At 37.6% G+C, this 25,022-nt stretch overlaps 1 protein-coding gene across 6 annotated transcripts; it reads right to left on the reverse strand.

Annotated features, from left to right (window-relative positions):
* Positions 1 to 7,114: 7,114 nt before the first annotated feature.
* Positions 7,115 to 23,667, reverse strand: LOC309796414 (uncharacterized protein). Of its 6 annotated transcripts, none has more exons than XM_082609495.1 (9): positions 22,127 to 23,662; positions 20,582 to 20,669; positions 18,319 to 18,380; positions 18,072 to 18,214; positions 16,616 to 16,825; positions 16,020 to 16,342; positions 15,498 to 15,629; positions 13,526 to 14,384; positions 7,115 to 7,482 (listed from the first exon to the last, which is right to left on the reverse strand). In XM_082609495.1, exons 2-6 carry the CDS (start codon positions 20,665 to 20,667, stop codon positions 16,166 to 16,168), a joined length of 678 nt encoding a protein of 225 aa, XP_082465621.1. In that variant the 5' UTR covers positions 20,668 to 20,669; positions 22,127 to 23,662; the 3' UTR covers positions 7,115 to 7,482; positions 13,526 to 14,384; positions 15,498 to 15,629; positions 16,020 to 16,165. The 6 variants fall into 6 exon arrangements, 4 of the variants coding, with proteins under 4 accessions (XP_082465621.1, XP_082465619.1, XP_082465618.1 ...); XM_082609493.1 differs by having other exon boundaries at positions 12,790 to 14,384; XR_014292450.1 differs by having other exon boundaries at positions 7,115 to 14,384; positions 18,319 to 18,415; positions 22,127 to 23,667.
* Between the last annotated feature and the right edge of the window lie 1,355 nt (positions 23,668 to 25,022).

Raw genomic sequence — 25,022 nt, forward strand, 5'->3', positions numbered from 1 at the left:
TGTTTCACTGAATTCAATTGATGTTTATTTGCTCATGTGTATCAAAGTGATTGATTATTTTAACTACTAGCTTTAGAGTTAGTTTTAAAGTCAGGTAAAGTGCTCTACATTTGTTTTAAAGTCAGGTGAAGTGCTCTACATTTGAAGGTGGTTATGAATATTCTAGGTCTTTTTCATGTCCACATAAATTTTCAGATCACCTTGATCATTTGTACAAAAGAGCCTGTTGGACTTTTTATTGGGATTGCATTTAATCTACAGCTTACTTTAGGGGAAACTAACAATAGTGAGTCTTCAAATTCAAGAACTAGTGTACCTTTTATTGATTTAAACTTTCTTAATTTCTTTCAACAATATGGTATAATCTTAGGATATTTTATACATTTATTAGTAAATTTGTCTCTAAGTATTTTATTTTTACAGATATTATTGTAAAATACCATTTACAATATTTCATATTACTAAGTACAATTTTAATTTCATATTAATTTAATTTCATATTATATTAATTTCATATTATTAAGTACAATGCAATTTTTTTGGTTCTTTTTTGCAGTAAATTGTTTAAACAAGGAAACATAAGATGATACTCTTCAATCAGTTTTTGACAAACGAACATACTGATGCAACATGAACCCTTATCAAGATGGAGAACATAACTCTCACCTCTGCAAGTTCCCTCATGACCCTTAAAATTTCCACAACTACTCTGATTGAGTAACCACTGGTCTGGTTTTTTTCTGACTGTGGATTAGTTTTTGTGTGCATATATGTCCATATTCCCCAAATTGTAAACTTTTAAATGGTTACAGTTGAATGTATGTAACCATACCTCAATAAAATTCACAAAATTTATGCTGAATCAAAAAAGCTTTACACAAGAGTGAATAACATATGATTCCATTGAATTTTAGGAAATGTGGCATCATTCACAATATTGACTTTTCCAATTCCTGATGACTATATCCATCTCCATTTATTTTGCTTTCTTTAATCAGGAATTTTTTAGGTTGCAACATACAGATCTTGCACATATTTTCTTAGACTTATATCAAAATAGCTCAGGTTTTGGGGTACTAATCAATTTCAGTTTGTTCATTACAATTTTTTACACATAAACTCGATTTTATGTGTGAATCTTGTATCTTATTATCTTGACACATTTTCTTATTAGAGCTAATAGATTCATGTAATTTCTATGGGAATTTCCACATTGAGATTCATGTCATATGAGCACATTTTATTTTTTTTTCCTTTACTATATATTCTTTTTATTTTTCTCACCTTACTGCACTGGCTGGGATGGCTAGTAAAATGTTCATGAGGACTGATCTGCAATGAAATCATTGCCGTCAATTTTCTTTAAGAGTGATAAAATGAGTAAAAATACCTTTTAAATTTGCCTTCACTCTATCCATTTCTGGAGATCTTATTTTCTCTATAGAGATTCAAGTTTCTGCCTGGTGTCCTAGCCCTTTTTCCTGAAAAAAAATTCATTTAATATTTCTTGTGCAGTTTTTGTGGTAGTGGATTTTCTCAAGCTATTTTTTAGATTTCTATATCACTTTTGAAAGATAGTTTCATTGTGTGGAAAATTCTGGTCTGACCTTTTTTTTTCTTTCAGTGCTTTAAAAATTCCACTCCAGTGTTTCCTGGCTTGGATGATGTCTGATAAATCTGCTATAATTCTTTTGTTTTTCTGTATACAATGTCACTTTTTTCCTGAATGTCTTCAAATATTCTATTAACCTGTGGCTTTCAGCAATTTGAATATAATATGTCTAGTTTTCTTTAAAATCCTGCTTGGGGTTTTGGGGGGTATTTTGGTTTTTTGTTTTGTTTTGTTTTTGTTTTTTGGTTCTGTGGGTTAGTGTATTTCATTCTTTAGGGAAAAAATTTAACCATATGTTAATTGGTTTTACTTTGTTCCACAACTTTAGGGTGCATGTTTCTGTGGGTTTTGTTGTTGTTGTTGTTGTTACATTTTCTATCTCTGTTTCAGTTTTTGTCATTTTCTGCTTACCTATATTCAAGTTCCCTGAATTTTTTTTTGCCTTTGTCTAGTCTATTGATGAGCTCATAAAAAGCATTCTTAATCTCTGTCCCCATATTTGTTTCCAGCATTATTAGAAGCTTTCTGATAATTTCCAACTGTATCCTAAAATTCTCCTTTTGTTCATGCTATCTTTCTTTTCCACCAGACCCTTTAACATATTAATTTTAGTACTTTTTAGCTTCTGGGCAATCACTGAGTCAGGTTCTGTTGAGAGATTTGTCTCTTGAGTTGTTTCTCTTGCTTTTTTTTTCCTGCATGTTGTAATTTAAATTGATTGCTGTACATAGTATATAGAACAATAGAGATGGAAATAAAGATTATCTAGAAACTGGAATGACCCTTCTGTTAGGTCTTTAGTATGACATGTTGACTCAACTTAAATTGGGAGTTGAGTTAGCTCTGTTACTGTTTTAATCACTGTCAGTTCACCATCAGCTTCAAATTTCTCTAGCATCACATTGTACCTAGGGTGGTAATTGGCATACCTGAAGATTTTTCTCAGTGTTCCTACTCCTTTAAAGCTTTAAGGCTTTAAGGCTTTCCTAAGTATGCCTTTCCCTATGTGAGATCTCTTCTGTATACTTGCCCCTCCACCAATATAGGTTGCAGTTTCTTGCTGCTCAGTGTTTCCTAGCTTGTTGAGGTTAGGGAATGAGAGATTTTCCACTTTCCTGGTTCAGCCATACTTTTAACATTAACAGATACTATAACCCTTTTTCACAAAGGTGGTACCTTCATGGTAATCTCCAGTGGTAGGAAAAACCTCTAGTGCTTTGGTCCTAGTAGCATTTCTTGGCCCTCTTCAGGAGTAGATCTTTCTTCCTGCAGTTGCAGTGAGTGACCTAAAAGCAATAGTCTACTCTCCTTCCCCAGTGTCATAAAGACGTTTCTTTCTTATTGGAAAATGTTTTTGGTGGAGCTTCATACCTTTCTCATAAACATGTCTGCTACTCTCCTCCAATCCTTTACCCAAGGGTGATTATTTCCACTCTCTTGTCTATCCCCCAATTCTTCTCATAAGCTCTCAATGATGTCTACAGAGAAGAACTTGCAAGGGTATGAATTCGTCTTCTATCTGTGGTTCCCAGGGGCTCTATGTTTTCACACTAACCCACACTTGACCTTTAGAAATTTGTTGAAACTTTTAGTCAAATTCTTATAACCTGCTTATATGAAGGCCACATCTTCTTCCCATTGCCAGAGGTCAACCAGTGATCATGTTTCTTAAAAATATTTATTTATTTATTTATTTATTTATTTATTTATTTTTGGCTGTGTCGGGTCTTTGTTGCAGCAGGTGGGATCTTCCGTTGTGGCACATGGGCTTCTCTTTAGTTGTGGTGTGCAGGCTCCAGAGCACGTGGGCTCTGTAGTTGTGGCACGTGGGCTTACTTGCCCCACGGCATGTGGGATCTTAGTTCCCCAACCAGGGATTGAACCCCCTGTTCCCTACATTGGAAGGCGGATTCTTAACCACTGGACCACTAGGTAAGTCCCTCATATTCTGTCATGAAAGCACACATCTTTCCTCACAATGCAGGCTAGTTGGTTGCCCTGTAATCTCAGCTCTCTAATGGATTCAAGTTATGATTTTATAGTTTATCTGGCTTTTTCTTGTTGTTGTGAGAGTGATGCTTTTTCCAGCCTTCTATGTCTTATGTGGAATCTAGAAATTCCTGAAGTCTGTTAGTATCTTATTTGTTTAGGTTTCTTCTATAGTTGTTATAATGGGAATGATGATCTTTCACTATCTTCTACATTATGGTTTAAAATCAAACGTCCTAATAATCTTCCTAAAATGTATATTGGATCATGACACTCCTTTGCTTCCTATCTTTCAGTGGCTTCACATCGTATAGCAAATTTTTTAAAGTAATACATTTTAAACTAATTCATTCATTCTCTCTCTCTCTTTCTCTCTCTCTCTCGCTCTCTCTCTCATTTCTTTTTCCTATAAGATCTTGCATGATCTTGTTCTTTCCTACCTTTAAAACCTTATTTCATGCCATTATCTTTACTTTCTATACTCTAGCCCAGGGGTTGGCAAACATTTTTTGTAGAAAGCCAGATAGTAATTATTTTAAACTTGGGTCATATGGTTTCAGTTACAAGTATTCAACTATGCTGTTTTAACATCAAGCAGCTATAGACAACACTAATTAGTTTGGCTATATTCAAAAAAACTTTATATATGGACACTGATACTTGAATTTCATATAATTTTGACGTCATGAAATATTATTCATTTTCAGTTTTTTTCCTTCTAACTATCTAAAAATGTACAAACCACTCTTAGGATTCAGCACATACTATATATATATATAGCAGGTCAGATTTGGCCCATGAGTTGTAGTTTGCTGACCACGGTTTACGTACATTACATGGCAAGTACAATCCTCTCCCTTTGGATTGACTTCTTTATCCTTAGGTTTGTCTTTAAATATGACCTCAGCACAGATTCCTTCTCTTAACCACACTTTTTAAAGTAAATATGTCCCTCTCCCTTGTCACTGCATCCTATTTCCTTTTAATGTTCTTATCAAAATGTATAACTATAAGTTCATGTTTCCTTGGTTATTGTCTGTCTCCTCTAATAGATTTTAAGTTATTTGGTCAAGGACAATGTCTGTTGGGGTTTTATTCAACAATGCCTAAGACTATCATTTAGTAAGGATTAAATAAATATTTCTTAAATGTACTACTCAATCTCCTTCTGCCCTTTTGGCTTTAATTGCTTATTTGAAGGTGTTGATTCATCTGACTGTTTTAATTATGGATTTACTGAAGACACTTGGAAGCCTTAATTATGTCAAGCAGTACCAAGTCTATGGCTTGATGAACCTAGATTCATTTGCTTCCTCTTTGCACATCATGGACGACAACTTGATGGTAGATCTATAACCTGTAAGTTACCATAGCTGAGTTCTAAAATTCCTCTGATTTTGTTGGGAAACAAAGTAGAAAACTTAGTAGTTGGCCTCAACAGCACAGCTAAAATCTTACATATCTTAAAGTAGGATGAGGAACAAAGGAAAGACTTTTTTATGAGGTCATAACTGAAAGTTTATTAATTGATTAGTAGTAGCTATCTGAAATGCTGTATAAAGGATTGTGGGGCAGCATCCAGTTGTTTTTAGTTATGGGAAAAAGAATAGTCTACTGTAAGAATAAAAATCAACAATTCAGTGGTTTAAAGAAATATTATTTCTTCCTTACATGACAGTGTCATTGTAAAAAGTTCAGAGCTGAAGGACATCTCTGTTTCTTAGAGTTGTTCAGGGACTTAGTTTCTTTCCAAGTCACTGTTCTTCCATCTCATAAGGAAGGATCTGTCATCTGTAAGGTTGAAGGTGGATAGCCATTGTCTAGGTTGCAGCTGGTGGGAAGGGATAAGAGAGTGGAGAGGTGATCATACCTTAAGCCAGGCCCATAATTGGCACCCATCACTTTCATTCACACTTCGTTGATTATAATCATCTAGCTATGCATAACCGCAAAGGAAGCTGAGAAATGTAGTCTAGCTGGGCAGCCACATGTTAAACAAGGGATAATATATTTTGGTGGGCAACTAGCAGTCTCTAGGGACTAGGCTTAGCAGGAATAAATGTTAGGATTGTTTAATACCATCTGCCATGGATTGAAAGAAACTGTGATGTATTAGCTGTTCTTCCCTTAGGTGTGGAATGTCATGTTTTCTCTCCTAGAGGGTCCTGAAGTTTAAGTATAATTCAACAAGTATTTGTTGAGCATCTCCTATGGGCAAGGCACTGTTGTTAGTTTCTGTGCAGGTATAAAGATAAACAGTCCTGCTTTATCACATATTGAAGAATCAGAGACTCAACTCCAGATAATGGAATATCAGACATCAGCTACGAAGAAGGAGAGACACAAGCTTGAGAAATAAGGCCTTCTTGTACCTTGGAAATCACATCACACAGGCACTATACAGCTCTACCTATATATCAGTCTAGCTTTATAAAAGTGAGAATGTGGTTTCAGAGATATTAGGAAATGGGCAGAGAGCACTTGGCAGGATAATAGCTGCAAACATTAAGGTGAGAAAGGATCAGAATATAGGCAAGGGTTATAGAAGCAACTAAAATGGCATTGGTACCTGGTTAATCAGCCTATCAAGTAAATGTGCAGACTGTCCTCCCCACTAAATTAACATATGTTTTGGGACTCTAGGATATGAGAGCCCTTGCTTAATAATGGGTCCTTCTGTGCCTTGTTATCCTAAATCCTGCTGCCTCTTCTGTGACTTCCCTTACAGGTTTATTTCCTCTAATACTGGCCATTACTCCAGCATGTCTTATTCCAAAGATGGACAGGTAAAAACAAAAACAAAACTTCGTTGGAGGAAAAAGTGCATAGGGATTGGCATTGGAAAGAGGAAGTTGAGCACTGTCTCTGGCTCAATTAAGAATGGCATTTAAGAGGGACTTCCCTGCTGGTCCACTGGTCCAGGGGTTAAGAGTCCATATTCCCAATGCAGGGGGACCAGGTTCAATCTCTGGTCAGGGAACTAGATCCCACAAGCCACACCTAAAAGATCCCGCATGCCGTAACTAATACCCAGTGCAGCCAAATAAATAGTAAAAAAAAAAAAAAAAAAAATGGTGTAAGATGCCAACAAAGGAGTAGAAACTCTTGCCTATAAACACTGGGGTCATATGCCTGTGAAGTCACCAATCTAACATTCAGGTATTTAAGTATAGGAATGTCAAAGATCCCTTCACCTACTCAGGGATTGGACCTGTTACCTTCTTTAATTACAGTGATTACCTTCCTGAATACATCCTACTTCCAACAGCCTTAAAAATATTTTTATGCACTATTCCTATCCCAGCCCTCTTCTTCAATAATTTTTTGCTTCTCACATTTTTAACATTGGGTTTGTGCTTCTCAGTATTCCTGACCAAAGCAACTGAAGCTAGGAAAAAAAAAAAAAAAGAGACCTCAAATACTTACCCAAACTGGGTGATTAAGATATATTTTTTTAAAAAATTGAGGCAACTAATGTGGTTGGGAAGGGACAGTGAGGTAGAACTTGTTACAAAGTTTTCAAAACAGTACATTTTTATTTGACATTAAACAACAAACTCCCCAATTTGTCTCAGTTGTGACATACAGACAGCTCTAGATTGTTTTTTTGCTGGTCACCCATGCTGAACAAGACTTTTCGATCTTCAAAACAACCATGGCTCAGAGATTCTGCATTTCACGTCAGTTCACAAGTCCAAGTGTGTCTTCCATTCATCGGAGCATTTTGGCATAGATTCCCTTTGAGGTAGAAGGATAAAGATGAAGCCATTTCCTTTTTAAAAAATGATTTGTTCACAACTTCATTTATGCCACAAAAATCAGATGATAGCATGTTCTCTTATTCTTGTTTAGCAGTAGTGGTAGTCTTAGGATGCCAGAAACTGTGAAAGGAAGGCTCTTAGTTACTTTCTCCTTTCTACTTTCCAATAATGCACCCCCCCACCCCCATCTGAAGAAAGGGAAGTTACTGAATCCAACTAATAGCACATATTAAACACCAAACATTAACATGTCAGATATACCTGATGCTTAAATTAAAATGTACAAAGCAAAAACTAGAAACATCACCTTCAAATCCTCTTCAAATTTGCTCCCTCCAGCAACTATCTTTTGTCATTCATCTATTTCCTTCTCCATTTACTTATGTTATTGTTGGCTTGCCATGTAAACTAAAGTTTAGATGGTTTGAAAGTATGTTAGAATTATAGTGAACAATAAAGTCCTGTTCCTTTGAAGTGAATTTTGACTTTAGCTTTAAGGCTACCTTAGGATGGAGAGGTAACATAGATTTATTTAATAAATTCCATAATTATCTAACCCAAGGCTTAATCAATAACCATTAAACAAAAAATTGTTTCTCAAAAACTTACAGAAATGAGTGGGGACAAAGGACTTTGTCCTCATCTCAACAGTGACCAGTTACTGGAATTGCATTAAACTAAAAACAGCAATCCCCAAGTTAGATCCAGAGGTAGTAATGCTTTTAAGACCAACCGTTTTTAGAATCAGGTTTGACCTTTTCTTTCACTCTTCCTCCTATCCCACCCTCTGTGAGTGATTTAAAAAATAGAAAAGGCCAAAGCCCATTTGGGTCTAGATATAGAAGATTTTTTTTGATAATGTTTCCCTCCAATTTTTGCCAATTACTTCCAATTTTTATCATTCTTAAAACTTAAGCATGGTAAATTGTTAAGCTATTTTCATTCACTGCATTATTTAATTATAAGTCTTTTCTTAAGCAGGTTTTGCTGGTAAAAAGGAAACAATTTCTAAGTTGTAAGTTGAGAAGCTGTTGCAAAACAGAAATCATGTCTCCATCTCCAAACTTGCTAAGTACTACCAGAGGATTGTTTTTTAAAAAGATCTATTTAGGCAGTGTATATTTGTTAGAATGTAAAAGGTAAAGAATTGAAAATAGACAAAACCTGTGTGTTTCAAAACCAATTGTGGCTTAAGTATGAGTGGTTCCCCAAGGCTGGTACCAATGAGACTGAGGTTTGTACCAATGAGACTGAGGTTTGGGAATCAGTTGTTTCTCATCCCTCTTTCTGCCCACCAATAGTCACAGCCATTTTTCATGAGGGATGGGTTAGGGAAACTGAAGTGCTTATTATAAGGAAGGTTCCTGCAACTTAAGGAGCAAGCTCAGTAGAAACCCTTGCTTATTGTAGTGGCCAGAGTGGTAGAAGAAATATGGAGTAGGAATTAAACCACACATTATTACTGAGGAACTAAGCTATATCCCTAACCAGAAAACAGGCCCAAAGGCAAGTTTTAAAAGTTCTCTGGGAAGGTATTCATTTTTTCATGTCTCTGGGGCCAACTGAGAACCTAGCTAAGGAGCTTATACACAATAGGCACTCAAACATACTTGCAGAGTGAATGAATAAATGAAAAAATGAACAGTAACCTCTCCTCTTATATTACAGTTTCCAAGCCAAGCAAGTGTCTTTCAGTCAAGATCTGAAATAGAATAGACACTTCTATTCAATGAAGAGTTTCACTCCATTTCTTATTTTTTTTAATTGCATCTCCAAGTTCTTTTTGTACCAGATCAATTTCATTTAGCATCACCTTCTTCAGTGTTTGTATGAATGAATAACTAAAAAGCTCTCTTATTCCTACTCTACAAAACATGCCAAAGAGAAGGTGATCTAATTAATCGTTCCATCTCAGTGTCTTAATATCACAGCTGCTCAATGAAGTTTTTTCAACTAATGAAAGAACTGCAGTCTCTTATTAAATTTGCTCTTGTGTTTCCTCCATAAACTAGTTAGATTAAAGTATATTTTGGTCTAGGTCTTTTAAATCTCTTCATTCTCCTCAGCAGAACAGTATTTCATTCAAGTGAATAATTTACAAAATATGGAAAATTTAGGAAGAATCTTTTTTGTTAAGTGGCTTCCTGACTCTATGCCAGGCCAATGAGCAAATACTTTTAAAACTAGTTGTTTCATCTTAATTCTCATCTTAAACCATTTAACTATAATAAAAGCAGAATGTTAAAGAATTAAAGGACAAACCCTAAGGCCTTTTATCAGTCTTCTGGCTTCAATCTAGGTCAATGAGCAAGTGACATTGGGACTATCTAGAGCCAGGAAAAATGTCTTCATTTTATATTGAAAGAACCATATCTTTTTTTTTCCCCCTATTTTTTCAATCTCTAAGACAAGTCAATAGGTTTTCTGGACCAGACTTAATCTACTAATTCATCCAGAGAACAGGAACTCAAGTATTTACTCAAAAATCAAAGGTGTTTCTGGATCTTCAGCTATGATCTGTGATCTATCTAATGCTCTTTAGACTAGGCCCATTTCAATTGTTATGTTCAGGACCTAGAATGATGTATTCCACATAAAAGATGCTCTGTTAATCAAATTAATCTAAAAGCCAACCTGAGCCATTTTTTACTCCTTTAATGTCTCTAAGCCAGGCCAGAGTGGATCTAATTCACCTCCATCTTCAGCATTTAAAAGACCAATGGAGAACCATAACAGCTTGCTTTAAAAAAAAAAAAAATTCCCATTTCTTTGGTCAGGCCAGGGAGCAAGTAGCCTTCTGGTATAGATTTTATCTTTCCACCTAGCTCAGCATTCAGCATACTGCCTTGCACAATTCCATTTTGCCCATGTTTTTAAATTTCATCAAATAGGCTTGGCAGTGGTTAAGTTAACTTTCAGTCTGGATTCCCACACCTGTTACCTCATTTCCTCCTGTGACCATCTGATAAGGATAAAATCATTTTTATATCCTAGGGCATGTGCAGTTCTGAGCCTCATAGAAAGGAATCAGTAATCATTCATTAAGCCAGCAGTTAATTCCTTATATCTGTATAGAACAGTAGGCTTTGTAAAATTTACACACAGATCTCTGTTGCAGGTTCAATAATAATGACAGTGAATTTTTGCATCCTCAGTTGCTATCTCTGGGAATAAGAGAGAGTAAGTAATCAATGTCCATTCAGTAGATATGGCTTATATATTTATATATGCCAGTTTAAGACTTACAAATTGATTTTATACATTACCTTCTGCTGCCCAGAACACAATAAAGATGGACTATCTTCACATCCCTGATGCTTATCAAGGAGACTGGCATATAATAGATAATTATTATCCAGTCTTGCATTTATCAGATATCTAATCCTTTACATATAAAAATGTTCAATAGTTAACAATCCTTCCTCAACTTGTTTGACTTTTTTTCATGGTATAATAACTGATATAATTTTGTAAACCTAGTACTAGGCACACCAAATGAAAAAATCAATAGTTACATTTATATGGTGCTTCAGAGTCCACAAAATGCTAACATTGCCTTATTCTCAGCTTTAGGCACAATAAAATTTGTATGTCTCTTTATGCCTATAATAGTGAGTTCACATAGTAGGCAACTGATATTAATAATCCATTCATTTAACAAGCATTTAAACCCTCAGTTTGTATAACTATTTATACTACCTTTCTCATATGGGTCAAGCACACAATGAGAATTTTGTAGAGACCATGCCTGTCTCACATAAGTTTTGTTCACATAGAAAACATCTAATGTCTTATATTTATACAGCACTTTTTTTTTTTTTTTTTTTTTTTTTGCAGTACGCGGGCCTCTCAGTGTTGTGGCCTCTCCCATTGCGGAGCACAGGCTCCGGACGCGCAGGCCCAGCGGCCATGACTCATGGGCCCAGCCGCTCTGCGGCATGTGGGATCTTCCCAGACCGGGGCACGAACCTGCGTCCCCTGCATCGGCAGGCGGACTCTCAACCACTGCGCCACCAGGGAAGCCCCTATACAGCACTTTATAGTTAGAAAGCTCAATCTCATTCATTACATTTTCCTGCTACCAGGGAAAATATACTGGTAATAATTTAATTTGATATCACCAGTAAAGTCTTTATTGATTAAAATAAGCAAGATCTAATTCTTACATCTAAATAGTATAGGACATAAACCTCCCTCTTATTACTTGGGAGGATTATCTTGGATTTCATAGTACCTGAAACAATAGCTGGTACATATAAGGCACTTAATACTTATTCATTCATTCATAAACATATAGCCCATTGGTATTTATACAGTGCTTTAGTACAAAGCACTTTAATATGTACTGCCTATCTAAAATTTTTTATTGTTCTATAATGAGAACATTTTTTTCCCTTTGACATCTGTAGTGCCTAGCATGGTATCTGGCACATTATAAGTGATCACAATAGCTTAAATCCCCTGTATTTCCAGTGTATTTTATAGTTTAAAAGCAGTTTTTAGGTTTTCTCTTCTGCGACTTGGAATACTGTATTTTTACTCAAAATCACCATAGCCACAGAAACACAATGGCCAGAAATACATGAATTATTCATTTATCAAACACTTAATTCCTAATATCTGTACAGTATTACTTACTTTTGACAAAGCACTTTATTCATGCTTCTTTTATTCCTTGTATCTACAGTGCCTAGAATGTATATACTATGTAATCAATGTTCATTCATCAACTCTGAAACTTGTAAGTCTTTAAAGTGCTTTATAGTTTACAACTCACATTCACATATTTTTCTTCAGATCACCTAGATATAATCATAATCATTGCATCTTTAGTGTCTAACACAGGGACAGGCACACAGAAGGAAATTAATATTGTTCAGCATACAGTCCCTGGCAATTACATCAGGGGTGATAAACTGTGGCCCACCGACCAAATTCACTTGTTTTTAAAAAAAAAGCAACAGAGACCAAATGGCCCGTAAAGCCTACAATATTTACCATCCGACCCTTTCAGAAAGGGTGTGATGACCCCGATTTACATAATGCTTCACAACTGACAGTGCGTTTTCAAATGTTAGCTGTGCATGGATGCCAATACATCATTAATGAGAATGCCTTGCTTTTTTTCTGTGTTTTACAGTGCTTTCATATATATACTCAATCATTAAAATTATCTTTCCTCATGGTAAGAGGAAAAAAATCAAGGAAGGGATTAAACCTCCTAAATATCCCCAACTTCCCTCACCTTTATGCCTAGAGGTAGGTATTAAACCCAGGGGCAGGATTGGTACAGTTCACCACATTATTAGGCCACTACTATGAGCAGGGAGTTCAGGCTGCCTCCTTGGGGCCTCACTCTTTCCCAGGCCCAATCCTCCTTTTTCATAACTATCAGTAGGAACCCCAAACCTCAGGAATCCTGCTCACCCAAGCTCAAAGAAGTAATATGTTGCTGGCTGGTGCTTCTCAGCAAGCTGGCACATCTGTGCATTTCTTGTCTAGTTCTTCTCATTGGCCTGAAGCATCTCTTCACATTTTCTCTAGATAGCGTGGCACTTTTTTTCTACTCAGTAACCTGATGCTTTCCTTCTCTCATCAGCCTAAAGCTTCTGAGGAAAGAGGGGACTGAAATATAATGTCACTTATGTGTCCCTCTCAAGTGGAGAGGAGGTGAAGAGAAATGGAAATTTGCAAAACACTAAAAACTTAATAAATGGCTTAAAACTGTGATTAAAAACTGGCTTAAGACTGGCCCAGGCATAATATTACTGATCTAAAGGTGTGTTTCTTTAAAGTAGCAGCAACATCAAAAAGGACATCTCAAAAGAAGTGGGTTTAAATGGAGATACGAGAACAGGAAAGAGAGAACTGGAAATGTCCAAGAGTAGGGAGGAGAACAATAGAAAAGAGCTGCAGTTTAGGCTTCTCATCTTGGAATTTCCTTTGGTCTTGGGGCTTCTATCCTTCCTGGATTCTGGGTCATGGGCCTCCAGCTTCCCGCCTAATTTAGTCTGGAGATATCTGTCTCTCTTGGGCCTTCTGTCTATATAGACAGGCTTGAGTCCTGGGTCTTTATGTGTGCTTGGGCCCTTCCATTTTTGGGTCATAGGTCTTCAAGCCAAGGCTTTTCATCCCATCCTGGGTCTTTGGCCTTCTGTCTCACCGAGACTTGAGTCTTCCATCCAACTCCAGTCTATACCCTTGGGCCTTTTATTGGTCTTAGATCATCTCACAGGCGGCCTGGCATAAGGAACAGCTCTTCAATGCTTATATTTTGATAGCTGACACTCTTCACCTATTAGGAAGGGGTTAGGAGGCCCCTTTGTTACAAACACACACACACACAAAAGCATGCACACACACATGCACAAAAAATATGCAAGGAGAGAGGACTGCATGAAATCTAAGTGGGGGAGACATAGACTCAAGAAGAGACTGAAATACTCAAAGGTAAGTAGAAAGGCAAAAGCAGAGAAGAAATAAGAGAACACAGAGATGAATGCTGACATGGAAAATCACAAAGAACAAAGAGACACTGGGGCACACAAAGCAGGGAAAAAAGAGAAAATGGCCCAAGAGAGGCAGAAAGAATATGTAGAAAAGAGCAATGCAAGATAAAGAGTAGAAAGAGCAGAAAGGTGGCCAGTATCAGAAAAGGTGAAATGTCAAACCAACAAGGGGAGGGGGTGACAAACAGTTCACAAAGAGAAAAAGAAGAGAGGTAGGCATAGGAAGAAATGAGCAAAGGGCACACAGCATGTGACTCAAGAGACACAAAGAGAAGAGCAGTGAAAGAAGAGCCAGATCTAGGAGAGCAAGGAGAATCAGTAACAAAATGAAAAAGCTAGAGAGAAACATCTAAGACAAGACGCAGACCACTCGGGTACAAAAAAGAAAATGAGAGAAAGATATACAGGGAAGAAACTAGTAAGAGAATCACGGAAATGGGTAAGACACACTTTAGTTAGAGGAGAAAGACCAAAGACATTCAAAGAAGAAATAGATAAGCAAACAAATACACACTTATGAGTTTAAAAGATAAGCAAAGGCAGACATTCAGTGGAAGAAGGTAAGAAATAGAAGAGACAAAATACAGTGAGGAGCATGGTAGGCACAAGAAGCATCACAAAGAGAAGACAACAAAAGAAAACAAAAAAGTGCATTAATAATTGCAATAATCTATTATTAGTGCCAATACTATTTATATTACCACTAACAATAATAATTATAATAACAGTACAATAATAACAACAATCACCACCAACACAGATACTCTTCTACTTAAACTTTTAACTTAGGAATTTCTTACATAGGACCAAACCACACCAACTCTGTGCCACTAGATGGTATTAGTGGTCACTTGTATTGTGTCAAATGAACTTATGAAACTTCTTAGGTTACCTTTAACCTACCATGTGCTAGGCACTGTACTAAGCTCTTTATATACATGATTTCATTTAACCTTCACAGACAAGTCTAATCAGAATCGAAATTGCCAAAGGCTGTTCACCTAATGAGTGGCAGAGGATTTAAACACAATATGTGCCTCTTAACATTCTGTTACAACTGTTTCCTAGGATTTCCAGTAGAGCCAAACGAGGTGCCACAGATGAGTGAATATTATAATAAAGGGTCCTTAGAGAGCACCTAGTTAACCCTCTCATTTTATATCTTCACCTTTCCCCATCCCTTATAAAACTGACTTGATTTTCACACCATTCACAATTATAATGGCAGCTTCAGGGACTGGGTTTTCCATAACACTAAACCTTAACTGCAGATTCTCTGAAAAGAAGAGGTGAGAAAGGCCCACCCTTTCAGCAAAAAACAAAAACATTTTTGGTTTAAGTTTCTATATGTTTAGGCCTCTAAGGGTGGCAAAAGTTTTATGCAGTGAAGATAAAGAACAGACAAGGTAAAACTAAATTATGCTGTGACACAACTGGTAGACAGACTATATCATCTTTGAGTTGCTTCAGGGAAACCAACTGGTAAATAGATTACTGGTCATCCTCCCATCTCACATTCAGCTCCCCTTGCACATTAGATCACCATACCCCATCCCATACAAACCTCCAACAAACAGCTATTAGCTCTAAAGTGATCCTCACAGGATTACGCCACCACCAACTTACTTCATTCTGCTATTCTAAAATCCTAGAGTGCCAGGCATGTTGATCTTCCTTTGGTGTGTTCAAATGTCTTGCTCTTCGCACTGCTTCTGGGAAAGATAATGATTGCACAGATATGAAGGGAACAATCAGGAGCTACAAAAAATGAGAAGGAAACCATGTAAATGCCATAAAGAAGTATTAACTGAGTACTGTGCTAGAGTTATGGGAAGATTCAAATTAATGAGCTATAGAAACTATCTCTACGGAGCTTAGAAAAGTATAAAGTTGAAGCTTTTATGTCTTTAGAGATAAAACTAACACAACTGCCTCATTCAACAGAATCGGAAACTATGGCATAAATAGGAAAATGTCTTGCCTAATAACACTTGGTGAGCCACTGGAAACAACACCATCAATCACAGCCTTATTCCTTTAGTTGGATAGTAATCTGTACAAAGCCTGTACAATCAGGACTTACTACACTGAACAGTTACCTCTATCTCCCAACCTACATCCCCCTAACCACCCTCTCTCATCACTGACCTAGAATACGCAGGGTGCTAGTTCTTTAGATCCAGCCTGACGATAGATAACTTTGTGCCACTTCTAGTCACATTCCCACTCATAGTTGTGAAGCTTCTGTCAATTAGCAGGCACAGCATAAAAAGACACAACTCTGTTTTATCTTCTCAAACAGTTTGTTTTTTGTTTTGTCCAACAGCTATCCCAAGGCATCTTGAAGTATGTAAATGACTGGCAAAGTTCTCCAACAGGGCCTCAAGGGAGACTTTGGAGACCAGAGGGTCCAGAATGATGATCTGCCCATGATCAATGTCACAGATGTGGCAGTTGTTGTCCATGTTCTCCTAAAAGAAAGAAAATTTAGCTGAAACCCTCTACCACATACTACAGTCCCACCCTAAACACCCTAACTCATACAGCCTGCTATTCTCTTCACATCATCATTTTCACCCATGTCACACCCAGTTGCTTCCCAGGTTAATTAGGAAGCAGTTTTTACCAAAGCAGACATAGTTGACAGTGATGAAAATAATCTAAATGGAAAGCTAAGTGCAATGAATACTAAAAAACAAGAAATTAAAGACTATGTATTATGCTTTTAGGGACAGCTTACCCACCTCTGGATGTGTGGTGGTTGTCTTGAGATTTTGTCCTCCTAACTGAGCCCAGGAAAGAATCTTGGTAGAACCTCCTGGCCTAGGGTTGTTGCTCAGTGATAGTGAGCTTTTCCCTTGGAGGATCCTCATGCCCCATCTCCACCTAGGGATCGTCAAAGGGAATGGGTCATTAACACTGTAAAGCAACAAGCCTATTCTTCTGAGGAAGATCTGGAGAAGAGATAAAAGAAAAATAAATTACTTAAATGCAGTACACTGGGAAAGTCTGTCCCAATGAGTAACTAGGGGTTAAATTAAACTATGTCTACCATTTTCTTCAGATGGATTGAGGACTGGAGATTTAGAACTATGTAGAACTCTATTTTCTAGCTACCAGTCTAACAACATGCAAATTCTTCTACTCATTCAAGCTCCATTCCTTGTACTTCCCCTCATCTCCAAGAGCAATTTAGAGCTGAATAATTACCAAAATTCCCGTATTGTGTTTTAGTCGCCAGTCTCCACTGATGAACAGTCTTCTAGAGAGTGTGGATTTTTAATGTCCTGGTATTCTCATAAAATACAATGGAGGTCAAGAAATTAGGGCCTCCCTGGTGGCGCAGTGGTTGAGAGTCCGCCTGCCGATGCAGGGGATACGGGTTCGTGCCCCGGTCTGGGAGGATCCCATATGCCGCGGAGCGGCTGGGCCCGTGAGCCATGGCCGCTGGGCCTGCGCGTCCGGAGCCTGTGCTCCGCAACGGGAGAGGCCACAACAGTGAGAGGCCCGCATACCGCAAAAAGAAAAAAAAAAAAAAAAAAAAAAAAAAGAAATTAAGGGGCTGAAAATAATAAAAGGAGAAGTTAAAGCTTTCTCAACCAAGAGAGCCATCAAGACACTTTAGAAAAGCTCCAGTGTGGTCTGACTGTATGAGTTCTGTAAGAATTCTTCTTCACATTGCCTCAGGCTTCTTTTATAAAGTACTATCTATCTTAAGAACTGAGCAATCTATCTCAACCAAAGTGCCTCTCTCTCACCTAGTTTTGTAGCATTCCCCTCTTTTAATTCGTGTATTAAGTAGTAAGATGCTGGAGCATTGCCAAGGTAAACAGAACTGTTTTCTACTCAGTCTACATGGTATATTTCTTGAACAGCTTATAAAAATGAGGCACCACCAAAGTGCCAGGATATTCAGAAAAATCAAGAATGGCTACAGGTGTATAAAACCCCAGTTATTACAACAACTAAGCAAATCTATGCAAAAGGAAAAACTAGGTACAGTAGGCTAGGGGTCCAATAAGTAGCTTACACAGGCCCTTGGGTCTCTGTTATTCTACCCTTATACCCAAAAAGAAAAAAAAATAAAAACTGTGTAGAAATTGATGAAAATTGGTCCATGTTCTGCTTTAAAAAGAGAAGTGCAGGAAGTTAAAGCCCTTAAACCCAAAGACAGAATCCACACGATAATAAGCTCCTTACACTATCTTTTTCTCCAGGGAGCCGGCAAGCCATCCTCTTAGACTGGTTGGAGCTTATCCAGATTCTCAAAAGGAAAGACCTGTTGAATGTAGAGCTTCTTAAAGCTGCTTGCAGTTCCTCAGGTCTCACATGCTCAGAATGTCCTTGAGAAGAAAGACAGGGCTCAGTAAGATACCAAAACTGCTGAGGAAACCTCAACAACAATAAAACAAAACAAAACAAAACAAAGCCATTAAGAAGCACTAACCTGAAGCATTAGATATAGGTGTCTCCTGTCTCTCCTCTCTAGCCTGTTGTCTCCTTAAGGTCCTGTAATGGCAAGCACTGGCAGTATCACAGAAGGACTAGGCAAGTATAGAAAAAGAACTAAATGAAAATATGGGTCGAACCAATAGCCACCTTAAGGGCTGACTAAATTTGTGGCCTAAAGATGCTTAAAATACTTCAAGATACAAGGTAGTAGAGCAATTTCTACTACTGCCTGGAAGTACAATTGCCTTGACCATTTTTAATAATTGGCTACCTGCCCTTACTATAGGATAGGAGCTCACTGAAACAGGTCTAAGTCAGGTTTGCAATCTTGAAAGCACTCTTTATGTTATGGTATGGTGTGGAAAGCACAAGGTATGGCTTCCAGATCCCTGATCAAGAATTACCATGTTATAAGGACCTTTATGTCAATATCAAACAAATCCTAGTCTGTGAAAGATCACTTATTCAACTCTATTCTCTAGATAAGATGTCCAATAAAGCCAAACTGGTATTCTATGATGTTCCCAATATGAGAACAAGCTTCAAAGTCTTTTGGTAACATCCTTCTCCATCCTTACTTAACCTAAGATTAGATACTTCATTGCTAAGTAAAGACTTCTAGTTAAACATGGCAGTTCATACATATTTATATATATCTACTCTGGCTCCTTCTTGAAACTCCATTAATGATAGTTAAGTGGACAATCCATATGCAATCAAATTTACCCAGAGAATCTTAAAATTAATGAATCCAAGCTCAAATTCATTTATACACTGCTTAGTTAAGGTACCTAAAAGGAAACAACTATTCAGTCTCTCCAGGTCTTCTGAACCACTCTGAAGCATATTTACTGAGTATGGCTACTTTAGCATCAAAGCCCTCTAGTTTTGTTAAATTTAGCATGTCAGCTAAGTTTCATACAAATACTTGAGATCCAACTTGAGTTGGATTTTGAAAGACAGACACCAGTGTAAAGTGCTAATTGTCTGTAGCCAAAAATATGGTAGCGGGAAAATAGTTTTCTTCCAAATGAGTCCTTAAGACTTGAGGCAGAAGAAGGCATTAATTCTGTTTAACCATAAACAATTATACTCTTTGCCATCAGAGCTTATAAGGTTTGGGGGAACAGTTAGTTAAGTTCAGATATCAGTTTCCTTCTCTTTAAGCTGGTAAAAATATTTTCCCAGGATGCTTTCACATATAATATTTTAGCAGCCACCACAGATCAACTTTTAATTCTTTACTTCAAGTTGCAAACTCCCATCCAGGTGTACATTTGATGATCAGGGCCCAGCTACCATGAAAAGAAACTATATCATAGCAGCCCTGGGTCTTAAGATCTTCTATAATTTAGGGAGGTGGTTAGAGAAATGTATAGATAAGCTACAGAAAGATAGTAGAAAAGCTCAAGGGGGATATAGGAAAAGACACACAAAACCAGGGTGAGAAAACTCTCTCTAATCCTATATATTAAGGTTCTATAAGGAGGAAAATCAGAAATCACAATAACCATTTAGAGAAATGCCAAAAAAATTTAAGTGCTTCCTTTCTTGATCCTTTGAAAATGATAAAATGTAATTTTCAGGGGTTGAGGTATTTAATTCAAGTCCCTGTCTTAATTCATCAGCAGTCCTTGACACTGAAGTTGAGATGGATGGTGATTTGATCCAAAGTCAGAGCCAGGACCAAAAGCTGTGTTCTTATTCTCGGTTCAGAACTTTTTTCATAATCTTGCCAGCATCTCACTCCTTCTGCCCCCAAACCCAAGAAAAAGAATAGTGATTCACTCCATCCAAGAAAACTAGTGCTTCATTAAAATGCATTTGTAAAAAGCAAGGAATACTGGAGTAGTGCCTGTAAGCCCTCAGCTTACACAGCTCCTGACCCAACTGATCAAGGTGCTCCCTAGGCACACCTTGCATTTACCCCTTGCTATCACTTTGCTTAGTAAGAGTGTTTTTCCCCCACTCTTCTTCCTCTATGTCCCACAGGATTTCCCAAACTTTTTACGGTACTCATCAAATTGCCCAACACCATAATGATTTGTTCATTTCTGTATCCTCCATGAGATAGCAAATTCCTGGACAGGAACTATGTCTTTGGTTTTACTATTTATTCCAGTGCCTGGTCCAATAAATATTTGTTGCACGAGGATTATCTCAAGTTTGAAGATGCCCACATTCCCAGAGCATCTCTTTCTACAACTGCTAGAGATTTTATTTCAAGCAATGAACTGAAATACAACTCCAAGATTAACCTTTGGATGCTGTCTAGGGCAGGCTTCAATCCACCTAAAATCGATCCATCCTTCCTCTTGAGTGGGGGTACCAGCTCAGAATTCATCCCTTTAAAAGAAATTCCAATAAATATAGTTGTATATTAATATTGAATGATAATTTGATTAGCAGCAATAACAGATTTCATAAGCATAGACCAGTGTTTCTCAAATTGGGGTGATAAGATCCCTGGGGGTTTATGGATATACTCTCATGGATCCCCAAGTTCTACATAAATTATTTTAAAAATTATATGTCTTTGACAAAGATATCTTGAAATTGGAAAACATGTTTATATTGCAAATAACTTTAAGTCAGTGTTCCTCAAAATACATATTCTTTAGGATCTCAAAAAAAATTGTTTCTTTAAAAGGTGTTGAATCCTGACAAGTTACTTCAGTTTGAGAAACAATGGCATAGACCACGTTTCCAAGAAGGCTCAGGACCATCCGTATATTACCTCCAGTCGGTCAGAAAAATAATGTCTTTAGGCATTGGCAGGGGGAAAACAAGCTGTGAGGAAATACGGATATGAATTAAAATGGGCAGTAAGAGAAGCCCAATTCATTAATATGATTCTTCTTGCTCCTGCTGGGATACACGTATATGCACAAAAAAAATGCTTCAAATTTGATGTTAATATTTTTCAGCTGGATCTTTGTGTTTGTTTAACATCAAAGAGGCTAAGCTTTTTCGCTTACCAAAGTATCTGTTGAAAAAGGTGAGGGGGGAAGAACATTATATCAACTTCATCATCAAGTAGGCGAGGTCATGGTTTTCTTATAAAACATACTTCTCCATTGCCCTCTTGCCAAACAGGTTCCACAAATATCTCAAACTAAAAAGACATTGCTACTCTCATCTGTTCTTGGGCAGAGATCTAGCATATCAGATTTATACCCCCAATACCTAGAGCTTGAAAAGCATAAGCTTCAAACAATTAACAATCAACAATTTGTCAGCCTTGGCATATAGCCAAACACACTGGCTAGGCCTTATCTCTAATCATTTTCCATGCCTCCAAAAGAGGTAAAAACCAAATGACATTAAAATAAACCAATTGTACTACCCAGATGGCTGCAATATTAATCACGTCCTGGACCAAAGACAAAAAGTTAACCCACCTCCTTTAAGTTTATCCTATTAACTTCAAACCCTAGTGTGCTCCCTTTTTAAAGCTCTATAACTTATAATTCACACAAGACAGCACTTGATTATCATATCCTAGAGTTATTTCAAGTGTGCTTATATTAGCTCCTTTAACAAGACAACCATCTTGAGGATGAGATTATATGGGACTATATCATTTCTACCCCTCACTTCAGTGTAACCGAGCATAGGGCCAGATACACAATACTAACTCTGTAATTTTGTTTGTTAACTCATATGGTGATATATAAATTGCAGATGAGGTAGAAACATGGAAGGAGACTTATAGGACCCTCTGACTTTTCTATGGGTAGCATCTAAAAGAAAGAAAACAGAACAAGGAAAAGATTACTTAATAACTACAAAGTAGTACTTACAGTATTCTAAAGAGCCAGAGACTTCTTACAGCTGTCCAAGAAGCTAGTGGTGCAAACAGCACCCTGAGATGGGCGAATCTTTTGACATCCTTCTCAGAGAAGAGTATCCTTTCTCAATGATTACAAAGAACTGCTGTAGTGATAACTAGTTATCTGCTCCAGCAGTTCCATATTAAATACTTCTCTGCCACCAAACACCCTGTACACTAGAGCTGGAATATTATTCATTTTTACCAGGCAGCTATCTCACTGTTGAAATTTATATCTGAAAGAATGATTAGATCTTGCCTTATTTTTCTTTTCATATAAAATGGGGAAACTGGTTCCATCATTTCTAAGTCCTCACTTCAATGTGGTGCTTTAGGCTACTTTAAATTAGCAGAATTAAACAGGGGGCATTTTATATAATAGATTAATCAAATAAATTGATCTATGGTTATCAAAAGCACCTCAGCATATGTTCTCTCATTTTATCCTTTTACAGCAATCTTCTTGAAATAAGTAGGGGCTGGTTGGAGCTCCAGATGAAAAAATTTAAGGATTAGGAGGTTTAGGTAGTTTTTCTGAAAGTGAAAATTGTTAAAGCCCAAACAAGGAATGGTTTGAAAATGGTAGTAGAGCCCAAAGATACTGGTCTTAAGAGTTCCACTCTAGAACTCCTTTGATCATACTAAATATCAAAGTCACAGTGGTCTATCCACAGACCCACCACCCTTAGTAAAATGAGAGACACTGGTCATCAGGTACATGGTATAAATAGGTTTTTAGACTTCAAAATTTCAATGACCAGGTTATCAATTCTACCTTGCAATCTTCCTTACAACATAAAAAATTAACAGCAACTTTTTGGTTGTATTTTGGCAGTTGACACTATACAATGGCAATATACAAGAAGAGAGGAGAGATTCTTAGCCAGGCAATCTGCTTTGAAAGGAAGAATGAACAGATAGTGCTAAACTTCCTTCCTGGGGAGACAATTTTCAATTGATACTTATGTATAATGAAAACCCAAAATAAAGGGTAGCAATCCAGTTCCCTTGGGTCTGACTTGCCTTGGGCATTTTGCCTAGTAAAGCAGTAAGAGGGGGGCAGTAATGGTTCCTGTCCCCAGAATGTGAAAATAATTGGAACTGGGATCATTAACAAATGCAGGAAAAGGAGTGAAGGCCCGGCCACCTAGTTCAGGCCTGCTTTTGGTAGTCAATACTGCACAAACACAGCATCAAAGTGGTAGGGAGACCTGGGGCTGATGGGCTAAAAAATGGGACGATTAATACTGTGTTAATAACACCGAAGTGGTTGTGGGAGGTCAGCACTACTCAGAAGTAATGCAAAGAAGGCAGTGGAAGGGTCTATGTCTAATGGGCTGGACCAAAGAAAGTGCAACCAAGGTATTACAGAAATTCAAAATGGGCAAAACAATGACATCTGAGATTGTTAACGTTTTAAGTCCAAGAGAAAAGCATTTTGCTCAGTCAACATTTCCCAGCAATAATGCAAAAGGGGCAGGGCAGGAGCAGGATGGGCAAGAGACCACAATCTTATCTGGACACATGGACACCTGAAATTGTGAGCATTAATATTCCATAAGAAGGGTCCAAGGGCAGGCAAGGGGTCTGGAGAGGGAAGATAATGGCAAGACTATGACTACTTGGAATTTGATACACTGGAGCCAATGCAAAAGGAGTGGGAGTATGGGTCACTGTTTGATGGACAAGTTCACAGCATACTGCAGTGTTTATACTTTATTATGCCATGGGAAGCTGGAGCTGGGAATGCTTGCCTAACAAAGCCAGGGAGGAAAAACCCATTGCTAATTGCCATTGTGCTCATCAGCAGTCCCAGTAGAAGTTTTGTGTCATTAGCAGCCCCTGCAGTAATGCAAAGACAGTGCAAGGGGATGCTATCCTACTCTAATAAGAAGGGAGAATAGATAATTGCAAATATTCACGTTATCAGTCCAAAAAAGGGGCCTTAGTCAGTACCCCTGAGGTATACAGTGAGGGTACAGGGGTCCTATCTAATGATCATACTTTTGATATGTTATTGGTGCATATTAATTGTCCAAGAGCTGAGGTCATGATAGTTAGCTGAGGGGATATGACATTAGTCTACTGATAAAGACAACAATTTCAATTATGTATATTAACGGTCCACTAGAAGGGACCTTGGGGGAAAACAGTATCCCCTGCAGTATTACAAAGGAGATAAAATAGTCCTAGAAGTAACAGGGTTGTGGAAAACTGCAATTCTGCACATTAACTGTCCAAATAGAAAGGTCTTGGTGGTGGGCACAACCTACTGGAAGGCATAGGAAATGGGGGGGGGGGAGGGGATCCTTGTCTACTGCCCAAAAACCAAATGCAATTATGCACATTAACAGGCCAAGGAATGGGGATTTAGGGGTCAGCAACCCTGATATACTGCAAATGGAGGGTAACAGGATAAGATGAACTAAGTTGCAATTATGTACATTAATGTCGAAGGGACATGGTGTGGTCAATTAAAATCGTATACCTTGTACAAATATAAGGATCTTAAAGTAGCGCGGGCATTCCCTGCTAAAAGGCAAAGGGAGTGGGGAGATAGGTGTCCCCATCTACTCTACAGGAACATGCACAAATGCAATTATGCACAATAACAAGCCATAAAAAGAGGCCTTAGTGATCAGTACCCCTGCTGTACTACAAAAGGGGTCTGAGAGGATAGGATCTTATCCATATGGGATGAGCCATGTGCAATTATGCACATTAATGTCCAAGGTGACTGGTTGTGGTCAGTTACAGTTGTGCACCTTGACTGTCCAATTTAACAGTCTTGTGGAGGGGGCACTTCCTGCTGGAAGGACAGGGAATGGAGAAGTGTCCTTGTCTAGTGCACAGGAACCCAGACAAAT

This window comes from Mesoplodon mirus (assembly GCF_964341445.2).
Source record: "Mesoplodon mirus genome assembly, chromosome: X".
NCBI lineage: Eukaryota > Metazoa > Chordata > Mammalia > Artiodactyla > Ziphiidae > Mesoplodon > Mesoplodon mirus.

Excerpts from the sequence above, each read along its gene's own strand:
- LOC309796414 (XM_082609495.1), bottom strand. The coding sequence starts at position 20,667 with ATGAATTCTGAGCTGGTACCCCCACTCAAGAGGAAGGATGGATCGATT. Across the intron at positions 18,215-18,318 it reads ACCTATATCTAATGCTTCAG|GACATTCTGAGCATGTGAGA; the intron begins GTTAGTGCTTCT and ends TTTCTTCTCAAG. Across the intron at positions 16,343-16,615 it reads CAACCACCACACATCCAGAG|GAGAACATGGACAACAACTG; the intron begins GTGGGTAAGCTG and ends TCTTTCTTTTAG.